Genomic DNA, 14,800 nt, shown 5'->3' on the forward strand with positions numbered 1-14,800 from the left:
CAGTGTGTGTCTTGCTGTGTTTGTGGACAGCAGATGTATGGTGATGAGTAAACAGCGCTCCCGCCTTTGCTGGCAGCTGTTGGGTCAGATGCCAAGTGATGGGCAACATTGTACGGAAGGAGCTGTTTGCACTGCCGCCGCTGGTGCTTCTCAGATAACAAACGAATTATCTTTGCAACATGTACATTCTTCTTTACAAGTGTAACCAGCATGAAGCTGTCAACGTGTTTGATACCTCTTAGCTTTTGTTCCTGCAGTACAAGGTTTTTTTTTGTTGCTTTTTTGTGTACACAAGCAAAATTATTTTTGTTTCTACATATATAAACACTCAGAAATCACAGTGTTTACTTACAAAACTGACATGCGGCCTTCCATATATGTATTGACATATTTAAAAATGAAAAAAACAACAAAAAAAAACTGTTATTGAATTGTTGTCACTCACTGCAACCGATGACATCAGTTAAAAAGGCAATAACAGTCATTTTGATCTGAGTGAAAATAGTTGCTTTTTAAATTTCCCCAAAAACGACTTCCATGACTCACATGAATCTGGGTGCACAAACTCAACATTCTTATCAGAAATTAACGTGAAGAGTACTAATCACAGTCAATCAGTAAGATATGATTATAGGACAATTTGAATTAACAACACCTAGACATACACTTGATTTTAGGTTACTATCTCCTTTTCTGGTTTTGTTTGAAGAAAACATATATATGCAGAAATTTACCGAGCATCATTGTGTCACTGAATCGTGATCCCAACACAGGTCACAGTCACAATATCACCTACTGCAACTGGTGTGAGACACTGAAAATAAAACAATAACAGCTATGTTAGTGCATATGTTGAAAGCTCATGCTGAAATGTACACACAAATGCAGAAATTTGGCATTATAAACTAAACCTGTTTCTCCAAGTTTAAAGAGACAGACACTAACCACTGTCAATCCTCCCCTAACTCTTCCAGCTCACATCATTTGTGTCACACCAAGTAGTCTTTAAATATTGGAAAAGTCTGTGCTCATCAAATGATTAAATATAAAATAATTGACAAATCTTGATATATAGTCTGCAACCTTGTTGCTTTGCTTGTTTTATCATTTTATTTTATCTGTATTAAACTTATATCATTATAAATAGTGTGTTGAATAGAATAAGTAATAACGTTTTCCCCTTTATTATTGATTTGTGTAATGATTTCATTGAAAGAATTAAAACAAACACAAAAAACCCCCGCATTATCCTTATAAAAGCTGACCACCAGACTGACCCTCTTCCTGCGACTCCTGCCAACACTGAATTATCTTATCAGCTCTTTTCCTTCTGTTTGTGACAAGCTCATGTGTTTATGTGAACAGAGGAATAAACAAGATATTATTCTGAAAGGTTTTTGCACAAATGTTGGTAGAAAGTCTGATCAAAGTCGATGCTACATTGTGAGCATGCTCTGGTCAGAGGTCAGACTGGGTTTATCTTCAGGGATGCTCATTTCAGATATCTCTGATACGTACAGTCCATTCTGGCAGGGCAAGGTGGCGGAGGCGGAGGCGGCGGAGGCGGAGGCGGCGGAGGCGGAGGCGGCGGCGGCGGCGGAGGCGGCGTCCCCTTGGCTGGAGTTAGACTTCTGAGAAGTGCTCGGGGAGTTCGTGGGGCTGAGCTGAACGGCCGTCGTTTCCTGAAGCGTATGTTCACTCGTCTCCATCTCGAAAGCCGCCGTCCCCATCCGCATCAGCCCCCACTTCTCGCCTCCTTTGGCCTTGTTCGCCATGTTGGCTGGGTGTCTCCTGCTGACCACGCAACATGCCATGAAGAAAGACAATGCGACCAACAGGAGGAGAGGTCCGATGACGATGGGAGGGTTACCCGTGGGGATCAAGGTGCCGAAGGCGAAAGCTCCCACCAGGGTGATGTTGATGCCGGCGAGCATGATGCAGAGCCCGCAGGCGCAGCACAGGGCGGGAGAGGGAAGGCTTTGGTGCCGGAGGGCACGCTGCTCGGGGGTCTTTTTGGGAGCACATGCTCGGGAGGTTTTCTCAGGTAGCACCATGTCTGATCAGACTAATGATTGATCACTTCAGGGAGAGAGATGGTAATGCAGAACCAAAAGAAGAGACAGAAAAAGTGAGATCTTTTAGAAAATGAGCAGGATTTCTTAAGATTCTGGTTGTTGTTTTTTTCTTCAGAGAATTGTCTGTCAATGGTTTTGGAATAATGATGAACTTACTAACATAGGTGTTAAAACAAATATTAATTTTTCATGACTCGAAGATGAAATTGAGATGATTATTACAGTTCTGCAGCTACATACTGTCGTCTTTTGAAATGTTCTTTATTTGTTTTCTTACACCTGGCTCACAGTAACTGTATTTCTGATTTGTTGTCTGCTTTTCTAACAGATTCATATCTATCTACCTATCTATCTATCTATCTATCTATCTATCTATCTATCTATCTATCTATCTATCTATCTATCTATCTATCTATCTATCTATCTATCTATCTATCTATCTATCTATCTATCTATCTATCTATCTATCTATCTATCTATCTATCTATCTATCTATCTATCTATCTATCTACCTGAACTGAACACTTCACAAGTTTCGTACTCAAACTGGTTTTGAACAGTACGCTACAGATTTCAATTTAGTAGATTACTACTACTACAAAACGTCAGTGATTGTCCTCCCCACTGAACACGCAAGAAAAGAAAACCAAGAGGAAAAAAACAAAACAAAACAAAACTTTGAACATTTTTGTCATAAATCTTTGGTCTCACTTACCTGAATCAGAGCCATAACTTCATTGTTTCACGGCGGGTGTCTTCCCTCCGTTCATCGCAGCGCAACATGAGCAGCAGACCGGAGCGGTCCTTCCTGCGGGTGGACGGAGTGAGCCTCTGCTGCGCTGCCACCTCATGACCACTGGGGGCGCACACACAGCATCCAATCATACCACATCTATGAGATGATTGAGTTTTACTTGTGTGTCCTGAATAAATCAAGTATGATTACAGTGTTGTTATCATTTAAACAAGGTTTGAACAGCTTGTAGTTTCGTTGAGCATTATTTTATTTGTTTATATTTTGCCTGTCACTTACCAGTTTCCACATACTGTGTATCGACAAGATTTCTCTTCTGATTTCCCAAATCCAGGATTTGGTGTACAGTATCTTGGATTTTAAATCCTAGATACACCAACAAGGACACAGCATATGTCAGAGGGTTTTTCACACCCGCCTACTCTCCCTCTCCTATCTACAGCCTTCGCGCTACACAAAAGCAAAGTTTCTGAATGAAAACCCCTCAATTCAAACACATTTCCTCGAATGTAATAGACATATTATGAAAAGCAAATAGCTATCTAATGGACGATATTAGCAAAAAACAAAGAATGATAATTTATTTGAAATTATATAACAGATTATGTAGAGATAATGTCATTTGTTTAAATTATTTTGCCCATGAAAATATGTTATGGACGTGAGAGCTGAGAGCTTTATGCATAAGACCCCGTAAAAGCTTCAGCAAATTTTCAGCGAGACATCATAGTTGCTACCATAATTGGAGCTCTTTTGAAACCATTACAAGGTAATGGAAAGGGTGTGGGCTGGGGAGGGGGTCGCAAGCAGTTGTTCCCTAATGTGTGAGCATTCACTGTCAACCAGCCTATGTAGACTCTCAGCCTAACAGGAATGGGGTGTCCATGGCAACAATGTGAAATAAGGGGTCATTTCAGAAGGAAGTGCATGAAGTCAAGTAAAAGTAGGGGCTATAAAATTAAGAATTTGACATTATGAATCTTATTTAAAAACACCAGAATAACCGACTGAATCTGATAAATGTATCTTAAAGCACAACATTCTGTAAGTTATATCCCAAAACTTGACAAAGAGAAAAGAAAAAACAAAGGAGATTTAAAAACATTTTTATTTTACTTTGTGTAGAGAAAAAAACATTTTCTTTAGCTGTTTTGACGAGTGTTCAGCTGGTAGAAGACATAACTTAACTTCATCTGCAAAGCTCAAGGTGAAGTTTGTTTGATACGAGTACTTTCCCAAGGATACGACTAATCAAACACCAATGTGAGTCACTTGTTCACACAAAACACAGAAGGCAGGAAGGACATTGTGCTGGTCCTTCAGGCTTTGGAGTCACCTGACTCGGGTTCAGGTCCTTTCGGGAATTGGGTATTTCTCTTTGTGTGTCTGAGGACGAGTTTGGATTTGGCCTCACATGGTTGGTTAAAGGCGGTGGCCTCTGCTGTGATCTCTGGTCGTTAAGGATGTTTCTTGTTCAAGGAAGGAGGCAGAATTTTATATGGAAGATCTGAAAACATATATCTCACATCTTTAAAGAGTCTGCTCTCTTTCTCAAAATGCTTGATTTCAACAACACATGTAAGAGTAAAAAAATAAATGAAAAATAAATGTCAATTGTCCTTCTGTGTCATGCTGGCCCATCTATCACGTCCATTCAAATACAACAAGGCCACTTATCTTTCACTTACATTACAATAGTGAGGTCGACTTGTGTCATTATGGCAGGGAAATCCCATTTCAATAGTGATCATGTACATTTTAACACGCCGGATTTAAAAATGTGTCTTACACAGGGCTGCACTAGATGTGTGTGTGGTTTTAAATGTCTCCCTCCTTCAATACACATTTGAATTAATGTGTCAACATGGAGCTCATGGAGAACCTGATAACATGCTGATCATTACACAATGTAGGATCTGGTAAAAACCATACAGGACTGTAGCTTTACAGCTGATGTGCAGATGTATTTGCTCCTTGAACTCATTTATTTGATATCTATTCTGAAATGCTGTAAATCTGCAGTCCCTGAAGCTGGTAACTCTCCACCCATCTATTAATTTTCTTTCCTTTCATGTGGTTGCGATGGCAGTACAGCAAGCAGAGAAGCCCAAACATCTCTGTCCCCCAAAACTTCCTCCAGCTCTTCTTGGGGGGGGGGGGGGGGGGGACCCCAAACCACTCCCAGAAGAAGCCAGAGACACAATCTCTTCAGCGAGTCCTCCCGTGCCTGGTAGACCTCCAAAGGGAGGCGACCAAGAACCACCACAACTGGCTCCTCCCAGTGTGGAGAAGCATCTCTCCCAGATGGCTGAGCTCCTCACTCCATTACGAAGAGTGACGCCTCCACCCTGTGGAGAAAATTCAGTTTGGCCACTTGTATCCGTGATGTCATTCTTACAGTATGACCCAAAGTTCATGATCATAGGAGAGGGTGGAGATGTAGACTGACCATCTCAGCTCCCTCTGCACCACAACAGTTTGTCACAGACAGCGACTACATTACTGCAGACGCCTGTCCCAATCTGTCTCTTCTCATCACTAATGAATAACACCCAGAGATACTTGAACTCCTCCACCTGGAGAAGGGGGAGGAGTCCCCCACCGGTTGTGTATTCACTTTGACGATCTATTGTACTTTGAAAGCGTTTTTTAAAATTTAGTTTTAGCATTTTGAAAAGCAATTACCTTTTTACATCTTATTTTGATTTTGGAAAGCATTTGCCGCCTTCAATACCTTTACATGTTTGATGTTACATTCAGAGTTTGTGTGTAGTTTGAGCATCACAGCTTTCTGTAGTATATGTGTTGGTTATACCAACATATGTTCCGTTAGTAGGGATGTTCTAAATGCCGGATTTTCATTTGCACCTGTTTCAAAGTAATTCCAGCTTATCTGGTGGAATGTGACGATAGATATGATTCAGTGGCATAACCTGGATTTCTATGCCTGAGAACATGTTTAAACTAATGACAAAACATTATATAAATTCTCCCAGTCACCAAGATACACTACAGATCATGTATATTAAAATATTTCAAGAGATCAGGAAAATGTACATTAGAAAGAGAGCAGAAAGTAAATGAGTACACATTTCTTGAAGTATCAAAAATCAACACAAAAACATCAAAAATGGCATCACAGCATCATATTGTCAGTAAATGAAAACTTCTGTGAAGGTACAACACCACCATTTGAAAGTGTGTGTCAGTTAGTTTGTTCAACAAAACACTCATGCAAATGTCCTTGAAATGTGTCAATGACAAACAAATGTTTTGTCTTGAATGTTTCAATGTCAATGTCTTTTCACGGGGCTCAGATAATGTCTTAATGTAAACTCTTTTGTCCATGTGGGTTTATTCAATTGCATATCTTCTCTGTCATCGCTTTCTGCAGGGAAAAGAAGAGAGACATGATATTTAGCACGAGGCGGCAACATGACATGCTGGTGCATTATCAATATTCGGAACAGTATTTACTCAAATGAAAATAAAGCTATTGCTCCTCCACAAATAACAAAAAGAACTGCACTGTGTAGCACAGATGTAAAAACAAGAAATTCTGTTAATAGGGTTGACTTTCGCAGTGGTGCGTTCACAAAATCGTCCCCGTTTCACTTTGCGAGGCAAATGAAACATGCTTTGTGATGATGATGATGACTGAGGTCTTTTATTAATGCTTGGAGCAACGTTTTCCATCTGCTCCTACTTGATGGAGGTCCTTTTGTTGGAAAATTGCGACAACTATACAAATTCTCTCATTAGGCTTGCTGCTTCAATAGAAATTATTTTTATCAATGCACGCTTATTTTATATTGGGAAACTGAAGGGGAGAGTGTGATGTTAAATCCATTCCTAGTGTTATATGAACATTATATTATCTTAAAGAAAGCAAAAGTCACGTAATGTTCTCTCAATGTACGGTGTGACAAAAACATCTATTCAGCTTGCTTTGTATGTGCACGAACATGAAAAAAAAAAAAAAAACTCTCAGTAGAAGTAGAAGTCCATTGAAGATGCACGCAGCAAGCCAACAGATTATTTGCTACACTGACAGTTGTGAGAGTGACGCCGACAGCCGTCCCATGAGCAAGACTCCTTCCCATTCCTTGTTTATTCACGCGTGCTCAATTCACAACCATATATCTGAGGTGGCGTTGACGTCTCACCAGGGGCTCCAGCTCGGAGTGATCAATGAGGCTGAACTCTGAGATGAAGTAGTAGTAGTGCTTGTAGCAGGTATTGATGTGGGCCTCTGCCCCCATACTGCAGACGCTGTCAAAGTGATGGATGTAAACATGGACAAACACCCTGAAGAGGCGGCTCAGGATCTTCTTGCACACCTGCTGGAAGTTCTTGGGGAAAGGTACGCCTGAATTGAAAGGGGGGGAAAAAAACAACAAAAAACTAAACTGGATTGGACCCAAGATAAAGCACAGATATTCTCTAGATTTGAGAACCAATATTTCACTGATGCAGCAATTCTATACAAATAATGGAGTTTCTCTTGGAAACTGCAGTCAGAGAATGTAAGTCCAAATTTAACTTCCTTTTGGAGTCGTTTTGATAAATTTGAACATAAAATGAAGACACTTCTAATTTTAACTTAAACGAATAGCACATATAATTATAAGTTATTTTGCAACTAACTTTGATTTCTTACTATCTTAAATAGTTTTAAAGACCCTTTGAATGAGAGCCTGGTACACAAAAGTAATTTACACTTGAGCAAACTTTTTGAGTTCTCACCTCATATGACCTGCAGATCTCACAAATACAAAAGTGAAAGTGAAAATCTCTCCAAAAAAAACCCCATTGAAAACATTCAGAATTGTTTTTGGAGTGGTATAAACAAGGTCTGGTATGAGTGTCATGGCATCAGTAATGAGCTCATTTCGTCTAAATGGTTGAACAATGATGCTGTGATAAAACCACACCACTGGCACCTATTGAGTTTCCTCTAAATGTCAGCCTGATTGTCTAATTAACCTCTGACTGAACTTAATCCTCACATTGGAGAGCCTCATGGAGCCTCCGAAGCAGCACAACACTACTCAGGCAACCCTCGCTCGTGTGATAGGTTACACGCTCAGTAACAGCCAGACAGATTCATTTGTAGACTCCTCACACACACACCTACTCTGGTGGGAAAGATGTCCTCGTTATTGATGAGCGACTCTATCCAGTCCATCATCAGGTTCATGTATTTGAGGGCAGGCAGCTTGGTGGGCCTCTTGTAGTCGTCGCCGTCCTGCCACCTGTACTCGTACCTCAGTCCTCCAGACATGATGGGACACGTGCGCTCCGTGCAGTACTCGCTCACTGTTCCATAGATCAGGTTGATCCTGTTAAAGAAATCCACCACATGGACCGCAATCCAGTCGTTGAGGTTCTCTCCCTCGGGCAACTGAACCACTTTCCTGAGGTCCAAGCCAGACTTGAGTGAGGCCTGAGCCTTTTTGTAGAGTTCAAAACGCTGCGTGCCAGGCTCGAAGCGCTTCCTCGGTCTGAAAGTTTTGTCTTTGCTGAACACTTGTCCAAGACACAACGCCATTGACTCAGCCGTTTCCCCCGTGATAAGGGGAGACTACGCACTCCAGAATGATAATTAGACTTGAGAGCGGTAAAGTGGGAACCTTCCTTTGAGAGCGATCAAGGCTGTTTTTAGCTCCGAAAAATCAGGTCAGGGAGGGTCAGGGATCAGTCATGAAAAGACTGCCGTGAGCTCTTGTTTTCAGTTTGTTTGATGCCTCTGTGAATGAGAAGAAACAGGAGTTTTCTGGTTATTTTTCCTGGTTAATCCCCTTTAATATTGGGTTACTTTGGCCCAAATTATAAAGGATATCTTTACAACACCACAAACGCTATTGTCAGATTGTTTACAAAAGGGCTTTGACAAAACTTAATTAGTAATAAAAAACCACAAAGCCAGATGTTGAAAAACTGTGTCATTACGGTGACTCAAATAAATGTAGCTTTTTACTGTGCACTATCGTTGTGTAATACAATTCAAAGTGATTTCTGTAACTCTTATGAATGACTCATGATGCCCTCAAACAAATGACAAATGCGTCCTCATGGCCTTCACAGCACTGTGTCCAAACAACTGGATCACGAGATTTTTTAGTAGCAACCATCAATAAAAATAGCAGCAGCTTCATGCAGCTGGCGTGAACATCAGGCCACGACAGAAAATGAACGGCATGCTGTGGCGCATTGAGGTTAAACCGTCCTAAAGAGCACTGCAGGAGAAAATGTCCTCTGTGAAAATGTGTTTGTGACCAGAGACTTGCAGCGGCATCATGTGACATAAAAACATTTAATCAGATGTGACAGCTTATGGAAAACTGATTGCCAGCTACTTTACCATATATTGTATACAAAATACAATTAATATGGTGATTTATGATGATAATTCTTCACTATGAGCATGACCTCATGTCATGTGAGGTTGCTAATGTTGTAATAATTTAAAAAAAACAAAAAAAACATAACTGAATATGAACGATAGGATTAGAAGTCCACAACTATTGAAGTATAGGTTTGTTGCATATTCCCAGACTTCAAAAGAATTCAATTCATTTCAGTGTTTTGTTGTTTTGGTTGCAGAAAGGATGATTGCATATGTTGCCTCCTCACATTTAATGGTCCAGTCACATTCAAGTGACAGTGGTTGCAACATGATACTATATCCGCATTTGTGTCTCCCGTTCCGTTTTGAACTGCAGCTCTCATCATTTCCCGTCGCTGCTTCTTTGACTCTCATGCGACTTGCATTTGCAGAAGTGTCTGTGTCTATGTGATCATCGTCACTCAAATATAAGACAAAAACACAGGTATGATTATTCTGTGAACTTCTACTGGTGCTCTCACTCTTCCAGAAGTCAGCCTACGGATTTTACCCATGTCCTTTTTTTTTTTTTTACTTGATGGAGTTCTACTTAGTGTTAATTTAATTGGAAAAATATAGGAGTGCTTTTATTCCTTCCTTCAGCTTCAGCAGTGCGCCTGATCAGTGAGAAACTGAATACGTGGTCACGAGACAGCTATTGTACATGTGCGTGTCCATAACAAAAGGGCTTCAGAGGGAAGCTCACTGTTATAGTTTTGTATTTGTTCTTCGGCTCATTGACGCACTGAAACTTGGAAATCATTTGGCCCAAAAGACACGATTTAATGATTTTTTTTTTTTTTAGAAAACAATGTGACAGCAAGTGGAATCCTGTGACTTTGACTGACTCCCTTGTGCCTCCCTGCATGCCTGAACAGAGCCAGATTGAAGCATGTCTGGTCAAGTACCGACACTGACAGACCCACAAAGTATAGTTTACACATTTGACAACAACAAAAAAGTCCAAGCAGTGAGTGAGACAAAAAAAAAAACGAGCTCATAAAAAGATAAGGGGGTTGGGGATAAACAAGCTGGGGACAGTACCCAGAAACAAAGGAGGAGTCTTCAAGAGATCATTCACAGAAAGAGATTACAGAATGGAAAAAAGCTTTCTGCACTGTACCCTTCTGAAATCCTGCAGCGGTGCGTCTGGAATGTGGTGGGGAGTTGTGGGACGTTTTAGGGAAGAACCGGTGACGACCAGCCGCCTCAACTTTAGACCCTGTGGAGGTCGACTCCAGATCCAGCTGCTCTGCCGAGAACGAAACTTAACTGAGAGAAGAGACTTCACGAAGCTGCAGTGAAAAGAGAAAAAAAAAAGTTATTTGGCTTCTCTTCCTGTGGATGATGTCACATCCTGACTTTGTCTGTGCTCGACACTGTGCGTGTGTGTGTGTGTGTGTGTGTGTGTGTGTGTGTGTGTGTGTGTGTGTGTGTGTGTGTGTGTGTGTGTGTGTGTGTGTGTGTGTGTGTGTGTGTGTGTGTGTGTGTGTGGGCGGTCTATGAATTGTAAGAGAAGAAGGGTTGTGTGGAAAAAGAAAAAGACCTTACTCAAGCTTGACTATACCCTCCCTCTTTTCCATTTTTCTCCTTCTTTCCAGACTCTGTAGCCCAGCCCTCTGGTGAAGGTCTTCATAAAAACAACCTCTTTTCTTGAGTCTCATATACAGTATATATATATATGAGAGAGAGAGAGAGAGAGAGAGAGAGAGAGAGAGAGAGAGAGAGAGAGAGAGAGAGAGAGAGAGAGAGAGAGAGAGAGAGAGAGAGAGAGAGAGAGAGAGAGGAATGATCCCACAAATATTTCGGGATGTGTGGCAGGCAGCCCACAAAGCACTTTTTTTTTTTTTCTGTGAAGACACAAAACATATCATTTAAATTCTTGGCCTTTTAAATATATTGTTACTGAGTTTAAAACATACCATTTAAAAGAAATATGGCTTCTTGTCTGGATGTCCACTCACAACATTTTCAGTCAAATCATGAAGAAATGCCTGTTTGAAACTATTGGATACCTTGTGGCCTCTTATCAGGAGAGCCCTGAATGGTTCCTTTGTTTTGATGTGAACGGGCCCACTGAGGTGACCCAGCTTCCTCTGTACTGGACAATAACAGCCAACCTGCCACAAGAACGCGTCCAGACCTTTTTGTAAAATGAATCCGATCAAGTAACAGAGTGGATAAAAACAGTGAATTCCTCAAGTGTCAAGTTGCCGTGGTTTGGTATCTGCTGAAGAATCACTCAAGCCGACCTTGGTAATGGAATTCTTAAAATAAACCATGACTGATATATATTAGCTATTTGACTTCTTCTAAAGGAAAAGCTAAACAGAAAGTGCATGACAAATATCGAATTTGCAGTAACACCATACATCCACTAGAAGTCACCCTGACTATTGGAAACCTGTATGACACGCTGTAGTCGGGGTGATGTTGAATTCAAAACAGAGATCAAATTTTTGATTGTGGCTTCAGTGAGTTTTGTTTCATTCATTCAAATACAGACAAGAGAGTGTCAGAAGAGTTTATAAGATTGTACTTCATTTTGACTTTATATGCCAGCAGCACATCTAAGAACATGTGTGTCACAGGCAATAAAAGATGGAGAGGTAAACTGTCTTAATAAACAATAGGCTGATGCGACCTATTAGGTTAACAGGTCAGTAATATGACTTGATATAAAGAGAGCATTCTTGAGACGGACAGTCTCGCCAAAGTAAATATGCACACAGACTATATGTTTTCAAAATAAAAACATATAAATACTTACAAATAAATTTAAAGTGACTGAGGAAAGATAGAAAACTGTACTGTGGTCAGAAATTAAATAACAGTGTGTCCTATAGACCAAAGAATAAATAAAGCATAGACAGCATCTGGTTAACTCTCTGATGCAGGAATTATGAAAGCCATGATCAAGATTCTTATTTTTCTGAGGTGTTTCTTTTCTTGTCAGGGCATTAAAAAAAAGCTTTTTCCCCCTCCCAAATAATTATTTGTTCACTTAGTAAGAGAAGCATTTACTCCAGTGGACTATGTGCACAAGAGCTTTCAACATATAACATTGTGAACTTACTGTAAAAATGTATAGCTGTTTTACAGTTTCATTGTAAATATAAAAAAAAACACTTGTTTCTGTTTATGTGTTTGAAAACATTTCAACTATTTTTTTTAGATATTTCAACACTGGATATTTGTTTAGATCTACAACGTTGAGGCCTGAAAAAGAAACCAATGTCATCCATTCCTGTGAGTCCCACACATAAATGGCTCAAACCACCTCCAACAAGAGACACATTGTGAGTTTCCACAATTCTTTAAGGATGCAGGACTGGCATTTCCACTTTTCCAGTTTTCATTGAGAAATACTGACATTTTAGTATCTGAGTTGCTGAACACTTCTATGTTCATGACACCTATGCTGCTTGAAAGTGTGAAAAACACATACAATGTATATTTTGAATGAATATCTTACAGAAGAATACCAGTCATACAAACTAAAACGGTCACAAGAAGCATTGAAGAGATGACACGACTTCTGTTAAATTATATACTGGTTGATGCATAATGTCTACTTTAGTGGACATCTCGTTAATTGCAATTTTCTAAATAGATTTTTTTGTTACTTTTACCTCTGGGGGTTCTTCAAGGTTAGAAGGATTGACATGGAATGCCAGCAGTGTTCGGCAGGGGTGCTGTTGTTTCTCGGCAAACTTGGATTCAGAGTAAATATGCTTGCAGTTACACCAACTGTCCACTGAAATCACCACAATGGAATAGGGCAGCAGAGAGCACTCTAGAGGCTGAGCTGCAGTTCCACCATAGAAAGTATTGCATTTAAGAGAAAATTACTTTTTAGGAGCTGTCTGATATTCACCAGAGTCAGAAATGGAATTGTGCAGCCAAGTTTCTGCCAGAAACTTATACATCTGAAAAGCCAACGTCAATGAGTCAAGATCTTCACCAATAATTAATGTTTGGGACATGAGAAAACAACAACAACAAAAACTCCAGAAAAGAAAAAAAAACCTGGATTGTTTAGCAGAATCAAAGAAGAATAGAACATTCATCTCCCAAAACTTCAGCAACTGGCCTTTTCACTTCACAAAAATTAACTGTCGCTAAAATGTTCAAATATCTTCCTCACAAGAGGTTATAAACAATGTAAATATTAGACAATTGCTTGAATGTAAATACTGTAATCAACTTTTAACTAGCCAGATGTTTACAGTTGAAACAAGCTTGTTAGTTTCATTGACTGTCTGAGTTAAACATAATAGTTATTATTGTTGTTTGGTCAAAATTACATCTCGTTGTAGGTACATTTGATCTAAAAGAAATTGTACTGCTGATTTATATGTTATGTAAATAGAACATTTGAAGAAATGATGCAAGTTTCCCAAAATTTGTGATTTAGAATTTTCAAGTAATTCATGATGGGGCTGATGTGTAATGTGTCGTTCTTGATAAGACAGTTTTTCAGCACATCAAGGTTAATTTTAAAGACTTCACGTTTTAACGATTCAGTCATTATCAAACTTTGTTCAACTCCATCAATAACATCATAGGTAATGGATTTGTTAACCCACAAGGTAAATGAATAATTGAAAAATCAATTTCTATGTGACGATTAACGTTACAAATGCAGGGGCATTCCAAAGCTTTCGATGGCGGCATGCACAGTAAACAATGGGTGAATCACTGAGGAACACATGCAAGACAGATATTTTTCTTCTGCTGCCCTTTGCCCCAGTTTTTCTTTGAATTGGATTGTCATCACGCAGAAATGTGACACGGTCGGAAGTTGAAGCAGTTAGGCTTTTATTTTCATGTTGTCAATCAGGATGCCATCCATCACCAAAACAAGATCAGATTACCCAGAGGCAGGCCCTTTTTTCTCCTCAGACCCCTCTAATTCCACTCAAGTGACCTGTCTTCACTCTTAACAACACAAAAAGTGTCAAAAGTAGAACTTCTATATTTAATAACAACTTTTTAAAAGTGTTTATGATGAATGTAGTTTGATTTAAGATGTGATATTATTATTATTATTATTATTATTATTATTATTATTATTAACAATAATAATAGTAGTAGTAGTAGTGGTAGTAGTAGGGGTAGTGTGCCTTGTTTCATTTGAGCTGCTATCTTCATATTTTAAATAAGCTCAGAAAGATAACTCTCAATCTTTGAAGCCGATATTCCAAGAAGCCATTAAATCCTGAATCCTAAAAAAAAAATGCCACCAAAGCAACTGAACCATCAACACAGTTTCTTCATGGTATCTTTAACTGAATAAAAAGGAAGACTTTGGTACATTTTCTACACTGATGCACGAGAAGGCTTCTTCTTATATCAGTTTGAGTAAATGTGAAACAATAAAACACAGAACAAATGTATGCATATTGAAAAGGAGTTATGTATGACAAAATAATCTTTTTTGACATTCAGACCAATGTTTGTTTTGAGCAATTTCTTAGTTGTTTTTTTTTCTTTCTTTCTTTCTGTTATGTGAGAGAAGAGATAGCTACTGCACATAAGTCACACGGCGGCTTTAGAGTAAGTGCTCCCTGGTTAAAAAGT

General features: G+C 39.4%; 2 protein-coding genes across 3 annotated transcripts; both read right to left on the reverse strand.

Moving 5' to 3' along the window:
* Positions 1-1,436: 1,436 nt before the first annotated feature.
* On the reverse strand, positions 1,437-2,054 carry tmem275a (transmembrane protein 275a; the record flags this gene model as incomplete). Its single annotated transcript, XM_080505738.1, has 1 exon — positions 1,437-2,054. The coding sequence occupies one exon, from the start codon at positions 2,052-2,054 to the stop codon at positions 1,437-1,439; it is 618 nt and encodes a 205-aa protein (XP_080361864.1).
* A 1,936-nt stretch (positions 2,055-3,990) lies between these two features.
* mob3c (MOB kinase activator 3C) lies at positions 3,991-10,517 on the reverse strand. Of its 2 annotated transcripts, none has more exons than XM_080506266.1 (4): positions 10,341-10,517; positions 7,963-8,578; positions 6,996-7,198; positions 3,991-5,177 (listed from the first exon to the last, which is right to left on the reverse strand). In XM_080506266.1, exons 2-4 carry the CDS (start codon positions 8,378-8,380, stop codon positions 4,899-4,901), a joined length of 900 nt encoding a protein of 299 aa, XP_080362392.1. In that variant the 5' UTR covers positions 8,381-8,578; positions 10,341-10,517; the 3' UTR covers positions 3,991-4,898. The 2 variants fall into 2 exon arrangements, with proteins under 2 accessions (XP_080362392.1, XP_080362393.1); XM_080506267.1 differs by having other exon boundaries at positions 5,047-6,217.
* Between the last annotated feature and the right edge of the window lie 4,283 nt (positions 10,518-14,800).

This window comes from Blennius ocellaris, assembly GCF_963422515.1.
Source record: "Blennius ocellaris genome assembly, chromosome: 12".
Lineage (NCBI taxonomy): Eukaryota > Metazoa > Chordata > Actinopteri > Blenniiformes > Blenniidae > Blennius > Blennius ocellaris.